The sequence below is a fragment of the Erythrolamprus reginae genome, chromosome 1 (genome assembly GCF_031021105.1).
Source record: "Erythrolamprus reginae isolate rEryReg1 chromosome 1, rEryReg1.hap1, whole genome shotgun sequence".
Classification (NCBI taxonomy): domain Eukaryota; kingdom Metazoa; phylum Chordata; class Lepidosauria; order Squamata; family Dipsadidae; genus Erythrolamprus; species Erythrolamprus reginae.
In genome coordinates, this window is record NC_091950.1 from 251,461,695 (window position 1) to 251,479,113 (window position 17,419).

Here is a 17,419-nt window from a genome sequence, read left to right on the forward strand (position 1 = left end):
TTTGTGTGTATGTGTGTGTGCAACACCCTACAGTAACAAAATCTAATTCAGAAAACAGCAGAAAGCCAGAAATCAAGCAACCTGAAGGATGACTTGCTCTAAGTTTTACCTTGGAAATAAGTTGGAAAACTATTGATTTATCTCACCTGGTTCCCTACTCTAGTTTATATCTGAAAGGATCACACAGATATTTGATCCCATTAGCATGCCCTACGAAATATTTGTGGATCATATTGTTTCTCATTTCTATACTTCCCTGCTAACTACCATACTAAATCCACTAAGCTGATTCCACAAGTAAAGATCATGTTTTTAGAAGGGCTGCTTGTCTAGCTCAGGGGTGTTAAACTGGCAGCCTATTAAGAAACACAATATAAAGGCTGATGATGGCTATAAAGATGGAACTCTTACCTGTTTGCCATGCTTACCTACTGCAATGCGTGGAATTTAATTCCTTGCCATTTCTTGAGTTATATTTAGCAGTATTGGATTCTATAAAACTTCATGTCTTGAACTTGCACCTTTTATGCTGTATATTTTCTATCAAAACAATTTGTTCCTAGTACACATTTCTTTTGTTTATACACTAAAAAAATACAATGAAAGTCATTGATCTTTTGTAGGTTCTTCGTACTGGAGGTAATCAGCGCCCTCTTACTCCCAACCAGAGTCAACAAGGGCAGCAGGCGGAGTCACTTGCAGCAGCTGCGGCGGCAAATCCAGCTTTGGCTTTTGGTCAGGGCCTTGCCACTGGCATGCCAGGTATATAACAATGAGTCAAGAAAACCAAAAATAAACTCTGTCCAAACATTCTGAAATCTTGATGTTATCGCAATAGCCTATTTAGATGTAATTTCTTTATAACTGTTATTTAGCCTGAATAAAACTCTGAATTGAGATTTTTGCCATGTTCATAACTGTCAGGATCAGCACAGAAGAATTAATTACCCATTTCCCCCCCAAATACAACATCTCCTGATAATAAGCTTTTGAGTGAATGGCAATAAGGTCAAATGCTTATTTTGGGGGAAACAGGGTAGGAGAAAAGCAAAGATTTGGGAATGATATTTAATGTAGTAGCCTGGTTCTAGCCCCTAGCCTAGAGTATTGTATCTATACTATCTCCCCCCAAATTAAAATTCCCTAGTTCTAATCTTCCACTTAATAGGGTTGGAATAGGGAATGCAAAATGGGCCTTGATTTATTTCTGTAGTTTTTCTCTGCTGCAGCATTGGGTACTTTCCAAAATATCAAAGCCAGGAACCATCTAAAATAGAAAATAAGCCATAAATGAAGACAGTTCCTATGTGCATTGTATCTAGCACCATTTAAATGTGTTTATCTTAAAATATATTTAGTATTTGTTATAATATATAATAAATAATTTAGAACTCAGTTCATCAACATTTCAGAAATGTTATATTTTTTTAAAAAAGTATTCTGCCTTAATCCATATTAATTATATTTATATATATTATATGTATATATTAAAGCATACATTTAGAGCTTTCCTTTGGTTAACACTAAATTAGATTTGTAATGTATGCATTTCTAAATTAGAAACTGAATTTGCATGCATAGCATTTAAGCTTTGCACTGCTGATAATGCAGCTGTGCTTCTCTGCTTTTATTCAAACCACAAAGCTGCAGCTGGCTATTATGGAATTTCTTTATTACGTAATAGTACGTTTTGTAAAACAGTTTAAATTTACTGATAATCCACAGCTATGGTTGCTTTGCCTTTGAGTGCAAAAAGGTAGCTTTGGGCACTTTTAATTTCAAATATTTCATCTTCCTAGCAAATGGATCATTTTATGATATTCAGAATAGAAGGTGAAACTTTGTGATATTTTTTGGCTGACCAAGTCAGGTGTTCTATTAGCCACTTGAATCACTCCTGTTCCACCAGGATTGCAAGTTCAGTTGATCATTCAGTCAACCATTCAGATTTCTTTCAGTTACTGCAAAGGAGTCTGAGATCCTCTAATTTCATTCTCTCTCCCTTTTACCCCCTTGGAACAAATCCAGGGTGGTTTGGTCATGGATAGGTATGGGTTATCCACACACTCTTTTGCAGTAGATAAAAACATAACAAGAATACAAATAAAATGCTTGATGAGAATCATTTTTATAGTACCGCTTGGTGGAGATAGTTTGAATTTTTAATTGGTCCTGTCTCTACTATTAACTGGATTATTGTGTTCTCATCACACACTAGTGCCTCTTCTCTGATCTAATTAAGTCTGTGGTGTGCATACTTTCTATGCTGTCTGTCTGTCTGCCTGCCTGCCTACCTACCTACCTACCTACTTACCTAACGGCATCTTCCTTGCATTTTCTTGCAAGCACAGGTCCCCCTTTTTTCTAGATATACTATTTTCTTAACTGCATTTATCTGTTAAACTAGGAAATAGAATGTGTAGTAACCCTTAGCATTCAGAGATACAAGTATTGTCATATTGTGTTACAATATAAATCATGCTGCATATAGCTTCATTATGGATCATTGCCATGTAGTTTAACTCATATTTAATTCAATTTTAATTGACAAAGTCAAACTGTTCATAATTTTAGGCATTAGAGTCTAGGGGGACATAATAACATTTTTGCTAAATGAACACATATAGTTCTACATTATGCTGATGGATATGATAATGGGAATCTATCCATATATACTTGGAATAACATCCTATCATCTTTCCGACTTCCCTCTCCTCTTAAAATTATTCTAGTAAAATAAAGATGCCAGAGATTTTGTCCAGTAAATTGCTGTTAGATATTTTTGGAGATTTAAACAGGTAAATTTGTTTTTTTTTTTTAAGAAAACTTTTAAAAGAAAAAAAGAATCAGCATAATTGCTAAAATACAAAGCCAATGAAGTTCTATAATGATTAAGTTGATAATGATGTTAACTAATTTAACATTGATTAAATTCATCCAACAGTAATAGAAGTGGCTGAGGTAAATCAAGGAAAGATTAAATTCAATCTTATGAAAAGACTCTAGGAAAACACTGTAGATCTCAGTTTTGGATATTTGAAGTGTATTTTACTTGACTTGAGAACCTTTTAGTAAGCAGAATAGAAATAAAAATGATATGTGCTACACCACTAGCGTATTCATACTTGTAGAATAATTAAGTAATCTCTTCTTTTTAGAACTCAAAGTCAATATGGAGTACAGATAGTCGTCAACTTATAGCCATTCATTTAGTGACTATTCAAAGTTTCAGTGGCATTGAAAAAAGTGACTTATGATTGTTTTTCACATTTACGACCATTGCAGCATCCCTATGGTCATGTGATCAGATTTTGGATGTTCAACCAATGGCACCTTTTTATGATGGCTGTAGTATAGGATCAGGTTGATCAACTTTTGTAACCTGACAAGCAAAGACAATGGGGAAGCCAGATTTTCTCTTAGCAACTGTGTTACAAACGTAACAGCTGCAGTGTGTCACTTAACTATTGTGGCAAGAAATGGAGCAGAACTTAACAACTGTCTTGCTTAGGAATGGAAATATGGGGCTCAGTTGTGGTCTTAAGTCAAGGGCTACCTGTATATTCCATATAATTATGGTTCTGTTGTGAAATTATACCACAGCTATGAATAGCAGTCAAAGAGAAGGATATTCATATACACCTTTTAAAATTTCTGCTCTGCTACCCACTTGACAAGTACCGTATATACTCGAGTATAAGCCGACCCGAGTATAAGCCGAGGCACCAATTTTTGCCACAAAAACTGGGAAAACGTATTGACCCGAGTATAAGCCGAGGTTAGAAAATGCAGTGGCTACTGGTAACTTATAAAAATGGAAAACAATAAAATTACATTAATTGAGACATGTTTTAGAATATTTATTTTAAAGAAAACCAGTAAACTAGCTCTGTAAATTTAAAAGAGGGTAAACAAATTAACAATATTAACAATAAATTAAAAAGTAAAAAAAGTAGCTCGATCAGGAACAAAGCTAAAACCTAAGAGTTAAAATCCTTCAAAACTGGATTCCTTCTCATCATTAATTGGATTTACATTATTGTTCTGTTTTTATATATGCTGTGAGCCACCCTGAGTCCTTGGAGAGGGATTGCATACAAATCCAATTAAATAAATAAATAAACAAACAAACAAACAAATAAATAAGTGTATCCAAAGAAGAGCTTCAGCATTAGCTGCTGTGAGGTTATCAGCATAGAAAGCCAAATAGATAGATAGATAGATAGATAGATAGATAGATAGATAGATAGATATAGATAGAAAGATAGATAGACAGACAGAAAAATAGATAGATAGATAGATAGAAATAGATACAGATAGATAGATAGATAGATAGAAAGAAAAATAGATAGATAGAAAAATAGATAGATAGAAAGATAGAAAAATAGATAGATAGAAATAGATACAGATAGATAGATAGATGATAGATAGATAGATAGATAGATAGATACAGATAGATATAGATAGAAAGATAGATAGACAGACAGACAGACAGATAGAAAAATAGATAGATAGATAGAAAGAAATAGATACAGATAGATAGATAGATAGATAGATAGAAAAATAGATAGATAGAAAGATAGACAGATAGAAAAAGAATTCCTGTCTAGCTCTGCCTCATAACACATTACAGTGGAACCCCGACTTACGAGTTTAATTGGTTCCGGAAGGAGGCTCGCACGTCGAACAGCTCGTATGTCGAAACATTGTTTCCCATAGGAAACAATGTAAAAGCGATTAATGCGTGCAAGCCCGAGGGCTGAGGGGAAAAGACGTCGGCTGAAGCGGGGAAGTTCGCCAGGAGGCAGCAGAAAAGCCGCGCGTGTCTTTTAAAACATCGGAGCCGGCATGGGGAGGCTTTTAATCAGCCTCCGAGCCCCGAACCCGGACTCGGGGGTTGATTGAGAGCCTCCCCATGCCGGCTCCGATGTTTTAAAACACACGCCCCCGCTTTAGGAGGCAGCGGAAAAGCCGCGCGTTTGTTTTAAAACATCGGAGCCGGCATGGGGAGGCTTTTAATCAGCCTCCGAGCCCCGAACCCGGACTCGGGGGTTGATTGAGAGCCTCCCCATGCCGGCTCCGATGTTTTAAAACACACGCCCCCCGCTTTAGGAGGCAGCGGAAAAGCCGCGCGTGTGTTTTAAAACATCGGAGCCGGCATGGGGAGGCTTTTAATCAGCCTCCGAGCCCCAAACCCGGACTCGGGGGTTGATTGAGAGCCTCCCCATGCCGGCTCCGATGTTTTAAAACACACGCCCCCGCTTTAGGAGGCAGCGGAAAAGCCGCGCGTGTGTTTTAAAACATCGGAGCCGGCATGGGGAGGCTTTTAATCAGCCTCCGAGCCCCGAACCCGGACTCTGGGGTTGATTGAGAGCCTCCCCATGCCGGCTCCGATGTTTTAAAACACACGCCCCCGCTTTAGGAGGCAGCGGAAAAGCCGCGCGTGTGTTTTAAAACATCGGAGCCGGCATGGGGAGGCTTTTAATCAGCCTCCGAGCCCCGAACCCGGACTCGGGGGTTGATTGAGAGCCTCCCCATGCCGGCCCCGATGTTTTAAAAGACACGCGCGGCTTTTCTGCTGCCTCCTGGCGAACTTCCCCGCTTTAGGAGGCAGCGGAAAAGCCGCTTATTTTTTCTTGCTTATTTTTTCCCGCCACTCGCAGCGAAAGTGCCCCGGTTTTTTTGCCCCCCCCCCCGCCCGCCTCGCAGCAAGTGCTTGTCCGGGCGTTTTTTTTTGCCGCCCCCCCCCCCCCCGCCTCTCGCAGCAAGTGCTTGTCCGGGCGTTTTTTTTGCCCCCCCCCCCGGCCCGCCTCGCAGCAAGTGCTTGTCCGGGCGTTTTTTTTGCCCCCCCCCCGCCCGCCCGCTTCTGCACCCCCAGCAGAAGCCAAGGACTCACCAAGAGCTGGATACTGAGAAGAGCCGGCCTGGCTTGCTTTGCTTCCGAGAAATAAAGCGTCACGCCCCCCTGACGCTTTTGGCGGCAAAAGAGCCCAGCATCGCTTCGGAAGCCGCCGAAAGCGTCAGAGGGGCGTGACGCTTTATTCGGCTCTGCATCAGCTCGGAAGCAAAGCAAGCCAGGCCGGCTCTTCTCGGCTCGTATCCCGAATGGAAGCTCGTGAGTCGAACAAAAATTTCTCTACTCTCCCAGCTCGTATCTCGAGTAGCTCGTAAGTAGAGCTGCTCGTATGTCGGGGTTCCACTGTATTAGATCCTATCCACGCAAGGACAGCAACTACCACAAAATACCAATGCAGAGAGAGCAAGGAATAGTTACTCACCATTGCTTTTTTCCCCTCTCGGTTGGAGCAAATGGCTGCCTCTGCTTGAGCTAGGGAGAGGAACTACGGCGTGCGAGAGGGGACAAAAGCTGGTGCCTCCTCGCTCTGGCTCAAGCAATGGCGCCCTCGTGTGGTGACTTTGTCAATGACCCGAGTATAAGCCGAGGCTGTGTTTTTCAGCCCATTTTTTGGGCTGAAAAACTCGGCTTATACTCGAGTATATACGGTACTCTTCTTACTTGGCATTGTTTAGCTTTCATTCTGCCAGTGGAAATTTCTATAATAACAAGACTGATGTAAACCAACTTTGTGATAGTAAGATCCTGATTACTACAGCAGTTTCAGATAGTAGGAGAACCAAATAAGAAAAACTTGACATTGTAGCTTACAATTCTTGCTTATTTTAGGGGAGAAAAGATTAGCTAATTTTCTTCTTTACCTCCAGATCAAACTTCAGGAATGGACAGATATGCATAATATTAGGACCAGTATCACCATACTAATTAGAACACCTTATTATGCTAACATACTTATTTCTTACTTATCTAGTACTGCTTATGATGCACATTCAGTTTAAGTAAATTGTTATTTCACTTTTAATATCCTCTAACAAATTATTCTACATTCTTTACAGAGGAGCAGTGAGCAGAAAGCAGTGAAAACCTGATCATTTGCTAGCACGTGAAAATATTAGCGAAGGTAGTAGAACAGAACAGAACAGTTTAGCTTTGTCTATGCATATATAATACGAAATACAGTAATTCCATTTTTCAGAAGCATGCTCCCCTGACAATACTTGAGTAGTGACAACTTAACTCTGCATTATCTGTTTTGTTACCTTTTTGCCTAATATATATATTTGCTTATTTTATAGCAAAGAAAAATGTATGCCAGACATTAAAAAAAAATGTATCCCTATCATCAGATAAGAATTCCTTCTAGGATTACATCTGTAGAATGTTGTCACTCAGAACATGATTAAACCCTGCTCTTCAAGGATGGAATGCTGGATCATGTTTCTGAAGTTTCTACTTCCTTTAGTTTTTCTGATAGATGTTAGCATTCTTGTTAATAGGGATAGGTACAGTATCATGAGGAGCATTTTGCTAGAATTAAGAGAGAATTGCCACTATAACTTAGTTGTAGCATTTTACCTCATGAGACCAGAGGAATGATGGATCATATGGTTTTATAATGCCTTAGGAATGTTCTAGAAAATATAGCCTTGCTAAGATTTCCTGCTTTTTATTTGGAATTAAGAAATATTCCTGCTAGTATTCACATAATATTTCAGAAGGCTTGGAGCAGTAAAAGAATCAAGGGTTCTTGCTGAAGCATGAGTGCCAGGAAATTTGTAAGTCTGCCTTAGATCTTACTCTAACAATGGTGATGACAGTGTGAAGTGATCACTTTGTCAACGTAATTTTGTAGATCCTTTTTGGGTGGGAATAGGCTTTAGGAGAGGCCAGTCAAAGCAATAGCATCAAATCTTAGAATATCTCTGCCCTATCTGCAGAACTTTCTCAATTAAGTTGACTATTTAGATACATTCTGATTCAGATTTACTATTGGTTATGAGACAGAAATAACCTCCTAGTATACCACAATTACATATCTATAATCATGTAGAAATTACTGACTATAATTACTCTTATATTATTATATTACAGTTACAATATTAGTAACTATATTGGCCATGCTAGCTGGAGGCATTAGGACCTGTAGTGCAACACTATTCAGAAAATCTCAAGTTATCATTACGTTGGTGATTTATCAGAACATAAGTAGGTGAGATAACCTGGAAATTTTGACAGCTTCAAAAAAATTGGATTTGTAAATTATGGTATTTTACTGAATTACTTAACAGAAGGAGCACAGGATGCCCAAAGTCCTTAGAAAAATTATCTTACAATGTATTGTCTGCATGATATCCTTCTGTACCATATTCATAGTCTAAGAAATGCCCTAAGGCAGTGATGGCGAACCATGCCAATAAAATGTGGATTAGACATGTTTATTTCATTTTTATCTTTTGACTTTGGGGACACTGGAAGCTTTAGAAGGTGCTGTGTTCAAATAAAATGACCAATCTGGATAAAGGAATTACTGTGACTTTATTTGCCCTGAATGAAGAACTAAATGATCAATTTAGTGCTGTATAACTTGACACTACTTTGGGGAAACTTATGGAAATTGTGGATAATTGCTTTTTTATACAGTGGAAATAGTACCTCTGGTACATAATGGTCCTGACTTCTGAAATGAACAATTTTAATATGCTCGGCATGAGGCTGTCTTCAGTGGTAATTCAGACCTTTCACCTGTTGCAGAATAGGGCTGCACAAATAATCATTGAAACCTGCTGATCATTCATGTGCTACCAATATTGCTCCATTTGTTCCAATGCATTTTCCAATCAAATTTAAAATTAGGATGGTAACTTTTAAATCTTAAAACTATTTGGGCTCAACTTAAAAGACAGTTATTCTTGGCCATTTTCAACAGGAAAGTCCCTTTACTTGGCATATGTTGCTACCAAGGACTTATTGGAAGAAACAACTTGATCTTCTGTTGTGGATTGTCAGGAACCGTTTTTACGATACTGCTTTATTCTTACTAATGTAATTTGCTTTGTTGGGTAGCCAGAATCTGTTTGAGTATTATATAAAACAGTATTGGCTATAAGAAAAGAGTTGCCTAGGATATCCCCCCCCCCAAAATAATAATAATAATAATAATAATAATAATAATAATAATAATAATAATAATCTGCATCTTGCACAGAAATAATTTTGACTTTAATACCTGTAATATATAAAGTACATTTCATATAGTGGAAACTATAAAATCATGTGTTTGCTGCTTCTTTGCAATAAGCTTTAAGAGAGTGAGATCCCAACCTTATAATGCTTTGTACCCGATAAAATTTAATATATCTGCAGTTTACATTCTATCCAATAATATAATCCGATATAAGAAGACCTTGGTTCTCTCTAAGCATAGGTGTTTATTTTGTTGATGTTTCATTATCCAACAAAGTAATACCAGTGCAATAGTGAATTTTGTTCCCTATTTATATACAAAAGCTTGCACTGCCAGTTTTGATGCGGTGAGATTTTTTCCAAAATTGGTAGAGCAAACTAGAACAGGGGGCAAACCCCACTCTCATACTGATGAAAAGTTACCTAATTGGAAAATGAGGCATTGGCAAGCAAACAGCTAAGCTCAACAAACACTGAAAACTCCATAGTTTGACACTGAGCTTAAATATATGCTTTTCTATTATAATCTGATAGAGCTAACCCCTCTCCGTCCCCCCTTTCCTAGACCAACTTGTTTGATGAAATGTTTGAAACTGAAAAAGACTTTAGCTGGCCCAGTAAAGATGTTGCTACAATGACCAGAATTTCCTTTGTAGTTCATCTGTTATTGTTTTACCACACATCTTTTACATATTCTGCTTCAAAACAGTACTATCTTAATGCTTCCTTTAAAAGTTTAATCAACACTTCTTTGCATGGCTAGGAAAAGTGATCAGGATCCATCTTGCATTTTTATCCTAGCTTGGAAAGACCAGATGTGATGTGATGGCAGCTGACTGAATAACTATATGAAGGCAGGAGAGAAGGGCAGGTGCATGGCCTTATGTGTTAATTCTGGTATTAATCTACAGTATTTAGCTTTGAACAAAAACATATGTAGCATACTGTACTCAGTAATATTTAAGCACAAAAAGAATAAGGATTTTCAGTTCTAGAAAACAGATGACATCCACCACTTTGCTCAAAGTTCAAATAGGCAGCTAATTGCAAAAAGATATCTTCACTTTAAAACTTATTAGATTGTGTGTTTTGTATTGATTAGGCTATCAAGTGCTAGCCCCCACTGCCTATTATGATCAGACGGGTGCCTTGGTGGTAGGTCCAGGGGCCAGAACTGGACTTGGAGCACCTGTCAGGTTGGTGGCTTCAGCACCCGTTATCATCAGTTCTGCAGCTGCACAAGCAGGTAAGCTTTTTTGCAATTTTATATTTTAAATGGTCTAATGGATGTTTTCCTGCTTTGCAATCTTCTAGGTCAGAGGTTCCCAAACTTGGCAAGTTTAAGACTTGTGGACTTCAACTCCCAGAATTCTCTAGCCAGCTATGCTGGCTGGAGAATTCTGGGAGTTGAAATCCACAAGTCTTAAAATTGCCAAGTTTGAAGAACTCTGTTCTAGGTACTATTCAGAATATTTGTTTGTTCACACACACACACACCCCACACACAGATGCAGGAACATTTTCATCTAGGATATTTCTCGTGACATTTATTCTGAAATTTGTCTCAAGGGCATGAAAGATTTCAGTTACTGTTTCTTAGGTTAATTCAGAAGTACTACTCATTCTTTTTATTTGTGACATAATGTTTAAAGAAATCTGCATAAAACAACAGTGAACAGAGTAATAAGCAATTGTCCCAGTGTGCTATAGTTAAAATATATTTTTCCATCCCTAAAGAATACAGAGAGCCCTCAACTTGCACTCACAATTGGGATTAGAATCTTGGTCACCGAGTAAAGCTGTTATTAAGTGAGATATGAACCAATATTTTTTTCTTGTTGTATGAAGAGAAGTAAATTTGGAATCTTCCTTGTAAAGGGCAGTCATATTAAAATGAGGGTTTAAAAAACATGAATGAGATAAGTAAGAATATAAGAAATGGACTGAAGCACTGTGGCATAGTTTTAGTAGAAAAAAACAAATAGCCAAGAGAAATTTTGATAGCTACCGTGTTTCCCCGATAGTAAGAAACCCCCGATTGTAAGACGTATCGGGGGTTTCAGGGGGGTCGGCTAATATAAGCCGTACCCCGAAAGTAAGACATATGTCTTACTTTCGGGAAAACACGGGGGGTATTGCCGGGGGGGAGCCGTTCCCGGAGGGCTCTTCTTGCCCGGGGTTTTCTTACGCGCCTTGCCCGCCGCCGCACCCCAGCCTTTGCCCAGGGAGCCCCGCTCGCCGGCCGAGCCTTGCGCGGGGCTGTGGCGTGGAGCGGCCGGCGAGCGGCAGCGGTCCATTTTCAGGCTGCCCAGGATCTCCGCCTCGGGGAGGTCTTCGGCATCGCTCAGCGAGCCCGTGGACATGGCCTTGGGACGGCGGGGGCAGGGAAAGGGAGTCCGCTCGGCTCGCTTCGGACCAGCGCCGTCCTTCGCTTGAGTCTCCCTTACGCAGCGTGCCACCGCCAGCTGGCACCAGGCTGCGTAAGGGAGATTCTCCTGGGCGCGCAGTAATAGCATTTTGAACCCGAATGAGAACAGAAAACAATCTTTGAAATCCGGATAACAAAATTAGAAAAGGAAGTAGCACAAGATAAATGATGTATACCACAACAAAACAGATAAATAATTAAGAATTTTGATTAAGAATTTGGCAATTGATACTATATTGTATTGTATTCTAATTTGAAGGTATGTGAATTTGTATTTCTGTAAGGTGTGGAGATGCAGTTCAAAGGTTGAAGCTTATTTATGCGGTTTGTACATGTCCTGCTTTTACCATACAGTATTTGGATGTGAAATTCATATGATTAAACGTTACTTTTCAAAGAACCATATTCTTCTATCTTCCTTCCCCACCCCCAAAAGTTATGATGTCTTTATGAAGGGGAAAGACCACAGGATGAATATATATTTGATCTGCCCACAGAAATTCTTGACCTATTGCTTTCAGCTTGTCTAACACTTATCTACAGAGTGGAAAGAAAAGTCACCCTTCTGACTCTCCTGTCATTTTCATTTAAACATATTTTTATAGTCTATATTGACTGCTAATTATAATTTTACATGATTATGCCGTAATATTTCTTAATGCTTATGCAGGAAGACAGCTGTCAACCATATCATTAGTATAACATTTGAAGTTGAATTAAATATTCATAATTTTTCTTAGATAGATTATAGTATATTGCTGCCATCACAATAACTTTGTAGTGGATATGAAGTATTTTTATATTGAGCCCTAATTAAAACAGCCTTAATAAAAGCATGTTGTATTCTAAGCTGACTCTGTTCGAAAGGAACAAAACATGTAATGCATACAATGTTCCACTATAGCAAATATTAGATAAGAAGTTTATTCTTCATTCCCTTGATTTTCTTCCTTAAACATAAATAAAATGATAGTCCATGCTACTTATCATCTAGCCTACAGGAAAAAATGGCAAAGGGAATGATAATAAAATCAAAAGCAGTATAGAAGCTGAGCATAGACACAATAATAACTGAATAGCATTAGCAGCAAAAATATTATTCTCTGGCTATTGACTTGAGGCCTCTAATTCAAGCATTTGGTAACCTGCCAGTGTCGCTCAAGAAACAAACAATGTAGTATTTATATTTAGCATACAGCATGAACTTTCACTTCATTAAGTGCATATAGATACACATATTAAAGCTCACAGACTAACCAAAGAGCCATTGCATTTGCATTTTAGAATTTGAAAATCTCAAACTATCAACAATATTTGTCAGAGCCTAGTACAGATCTTTGCATTTGTCCATCACAGGACGAGAGTCTTTAGGGACACTTAAGCTATTTGAGTGAAACAGCTCCCATTTATTTAAAAGACAGTGTTCTCAGAATACTGATGTACCCCTAGTATTTTTTCTTAGGCATCGTTACTCTTCGTATTGAAAATTTGCCATTATGGAAAAGTATAAGTGCTTTCTAAAACTTGAAATGTTCTACATTCCTACTGATTATTGAAAACCCATGGTGTCTTTCAGCTGCTGCAGCTTCAGCTGGAGGAACAGCAAACAATATCACAGGAACCACAAATGGGCTTTTTCGGCCCCTTGGTCCTCAGCCTCAACAGCAACAACAACAGACAAACAACAGTCTACAGTCTAATTCATTTTATGGCAACAATACTTTGACCAATAATTCTCAGAGCAGTTCACTCTTTTCACATGGTCCTGGTCAACCAGGAAACACATCTCTTGGCTTTGGAAGTAGCAGCTCCTTGGGAGCTGCCATTGGGTCTGCACTTGGTGGATTTGGCTCAACCGGTAAGTTGTTAACTTTTAAAGAAAGAAAACAGGGGAAGAGGTTGTATGGGTTAATGTAATTCAAATGATTTTTTTAAAAATTATTTGGATGCATTGGATTTCTATCTCTTGATTTGAAAGAAAGTCAGTTGGACCAGGCAGATCTTGCATATGAGCAACAACGTGCATTAGTGATTATGAGAGCTAACTCGCATTTTTAGGGATTTTTAAATAGCCCATTTTTGTGCTCCTGTGATTTTATATTAAGGATCATTGCATAAGTGTTAAAAGGGTTACTTTTGTTCCAGAGGTGGGCAAGAAATATCCTTTCACTTTGCTTCCCCCTCTCTCCAGCTTGGTCAGTTATCAGGAGGACTGCTGGAAGTGAACAATAGTTTCCTTTCTCAGTGTTGCAGGGATGCTCTCAAGAACACCTGGACGACTATGTTGAGCATTCTTTACTGTTTAAGCCAGGTATCCTACAGTATGCGAGAGTATAAACAAATACCTTCCATTTCCTGCTTAAAGATATTTTGCTTCAATATGGAGGCAAAAGATGTTCTTTTGCAGTTGTCTTGGAAATCCGTATAGCATTTGTCTTTCAAACACCTTGCAGTAGGTAAACATTGTTTTAATTGTTTCAGTTCACAGATGCTAAATCTTGTCATTTTTAATAGTTTCTCTTGTGTAATCTTTACTACTTTATTCACAGTGATGGTACATGGCCCTCCTTTTAGAATTCATAAAGTTCATAGATTGTGCAAATTGTTTTCTCATTGGATAACATGACATTTATTGATGCAGATAATGTCTGAATTGTTTATTTTGCATAGGCTAAGTCATGAAGAAGCACACACAATTTTGTGCACTGTATAAAAATGGGCTTGCACACCTTGATCTTGGAAAATGTCCCATGTGAAACAATTTTTTAAATATTTATGGACTTATTAAAGCTCTTCATATTGATTGTTATAAGCAACTCCTCATCATTTTTTGTCTTGTAGAATTTGTATTTTGGTTGATGTCCACTGAAATTAATAAATAGAAAACATTATTTTAAAAGGATCTAATAAATGCATAGTCATTCATTACATATTTTTTATTGAAAGTTATTATTGAAAGTTATTAATGGCATAATCAAAGAGGAATCTTCTGTGATTTTTTTACTTAAGGAGAATAATATCGTTAATATATTTTTACTTGTAGGCTTACAAGTCTTATTTGCAGTTTTTCTGCAGTTTTATGAATAATTAATGCTTTATATGAGTATTCGACTCAAACAAATCCATAATTAGTTTTTTAAAACTGTATAAGACATAGACTTTTTGTATCTATCACTCATTTTCCCTTCATTGCATTTTGAATACAATAATTCTCAAGTAGTCTTAAAATGTAAATTTCTGAAATACTATTTTTTAAAAAATACCTTTGCCTGTTACTCTTAGAACATTATCTCAAGGAGACAAGATTAAGTGATTTGTCAGAGTTATCTGAGGAGCTCGACAGCTGAATCAGGATTTTAAAATATCGATCCATATTTCATTTTAATTTTGAAAGAACAATTCATCCCCCCGTATATTAGTGCTTATTAAATTAATTGGCTCACAATACTATTTTAATCTTTAGAAATCATTGTAGTTTATTTTTTTCTGCATTAGACTGAAATTAAGAAATTCTAAAATAAAATATATATTTGCCAAATAGGGATACAAAATTGTTAATATGGCTAAACATCTCAATGTTCATAAGTTGTATTTCAATATTTATATTAGTTAAATTCTCAGATAAAACATTCTGTAAAATCAATATACAATATAACAAATGTTAATTTAAACTCCTAAACCATACGTTTATGAATGCATCCAATTTTGTTATTTATATTTGTTCACCCATCGCTATATTCTCTGTCTGTGATCCAAATCATTTTAAGACTTGCCTTCAAAGTATCTTAGGTTTTTTTTATTGAATTCCTTTATTTTTTATTAACCAAGAATGTATAGTGTGGCCACCATATCTTATTTTTGAAGAGTGCAGAATCTAAAGGTAATTTTAGTAATAGCTGTAAAACAGAATTTAAAAATTCATTATTTAGGCTTTCTTTATACAAAAACTTTTGTTGCATACCTAGAATATGACTTGAGTAGTTCCCCCTCTCAGACTAGTATCTAAGTTGAAAAGAAAAATTGAAGACATTTACAGAAATTATTTGCATTTAAGATGAAACTTCATTGGTTTGTATTAACACATTAAGACATGCCTAACTATTGGTCCCAAAGCCTGACTCCAGATTGCCAAATATTATGAAAATGTGACTAAGTCTTGAGTGAATCAAGACTTGGAGATTGCTCAAAATTTTTCCATATCTGAGGAATGCTTGTACTCATTTGTGATTTATTAAATCATGTGTGGTTATCACAGTAATTGTCTCTAGCATAACTTGATTGTTATAATGAATATGATCATATCTTGTATTGCCCAGCTGTAGGTTGGGGCTAGGTTTTCTTTGGTTGACACTGTATGTAATAGGGTCTTTTTATTTCTTCTTCAGTTGGCAGTTCTGCAAGTAGTAGTGCCACAAGGAGAGAGTCTCTATCTACTAGTTCTGACTTGTACAAAAGATCTAGTAGCAGCCTAGCACCCATAGGGCAGCCATTTTACAATAGTCTGGGATTTTCCTCCTCTCCAAGCCCAATAGGCATGCCTCTGCCAAGCCAAACTCCAGGACATTCACTTACGCCACCGCCATCACTTTCATCACATGGATCCTCATCCAGTTTGCATTTAGGTAAAAAAAACAAAGCCCTTTTTTGTTTGTATATGTTTGTGTGTATATGTATTTTTATATGTATATCAATATTTTATGTTGGGTAAAGATGTCAATCTGCCTTTTGGTAAAACACTGTGTAGGGGACCTAGTCCCAATATGTTGCTAATTGATTGGTCATTGAGAGTGATCAGCTTTGGGAGCAGCAAAGTGCTGGCCCATGCCACCTTACAGATTTTTCATATAAAAATGAAATCTTGATACGTAGTAAAATAAGAGTGGGTTGTTGTGTTGTTGTTGTTGTATGACAGGCAAAGGTATATTTTTTTCCGTATAACTGTAAATCATGCATCTTTTTTAATGGAGTCAGCTTTAGGCTAATCTTTAGTACATGATAATGATACAAGTTTTGCATCTTGGTTTTAAAAAAGCAAAGCTCAGCAAACCATGCAGTAAAGAAAACTGCTTTTAAATCAGTAGAATAATGAATTCCCAGTAAATTTTACAAATTCACTTTCAAAACAAAGAAAAAGTAAAAATGAAAGGCTTTCAGGAAATAATGACATTCAATCTGTAATGTGTTCTTTCCATACACCTGTAGTAATTTCATGGTTGAATAAGTAAAGGATATGTATAAGCATGGTTTGTATCTAGATTGATACTGTTGACTAGTATATGTTAAAATTACATTATACTGTGGCATGCTTTGTAGTATTTAGTCATATAATTCCCTATTATTAATTATATATTTAATGTATATTGTGAATAAATCACTTTATATGCTTTATTGTATAGGTATTTTACTAGAGAAAGGTCTCTCAGCATAAACGAGATCTTAAACTAGAATACTAAAAATGTTTCAAAATCCACATATCATATAACTTTCTTAAACTAAATTTACTCTGTTATGGCACATTGTCCAAATAAATACTCTAAAGTTCAAGTGCATGCCTACAGTGAGGAAAAAAACTAAATTATGTTCCAATAACAAAATGGATTAAAGTTCTACTTATAAATGGTCATGCATAGAGACTTTATAATGAAAAAGATCCTTGAAACTATCTTTGCAAATCTCCCAAGTTCTCTTGGAATCCTAAGGCAAATTGGATATTGTTCATCACCTGGGGTGGGTTAGGACTAGTTCACCCAAACTGATAGCAACCTTCTGGTGATGTCACTGAACCTAGATGGGTCCATGGGCACCGCCATCTCTTTTTAAAACAATTTATTTATTTATTTATTTATTTTTATTTATTTATATTTCTGAACATGTGTACTCTGCATGCTGTTGCCATCTGTTTTTCGGCTTGCTTTTTTTTTTGACACATGGCGCGAGAGGAAGCAAACCGG

General features: G+C 37.1%; 1 protein-coding gene across 19 annotated transcripts in view; it reads left to right on the forward strand.

Moving 5' to 3' along the window:
- The window catches only part of PUM2 (pumilio RNA binding family member 2), a 76,708-nt gene that overhangs the window by 36,220 nt on the left and 23,069 nt on the right, over positions 1-17,419 (forward strand). For 10 of the 19 annotated variants that reach the window (XM_070732813.1, XM_070732815.1, XM_070732817.1 and 7 more), the window contains exons 10-13: positions 624-762; positions 10,143-10,286; positions 13,045-13,326; positions 15,854-16,090. In XM_070732813.1, coding sequence (XP_070588914.1) covers positions 624-762; positions 10,143-10,286; positions 13,045-13,326; positions 15,854-16,090 — 802 coding nt within the window. The remainder of the gene's footprint in view (positions 1-623; positions 763-10,142; positions 10,287-13,044; positions 13,327-15,853; positions 16,091-17,419) is intronic. The other 9 variants (XM_070732822.1, XM_070732820.1, XM_070732821.1 and 6 more) reach the window with 1 other exon arrangement.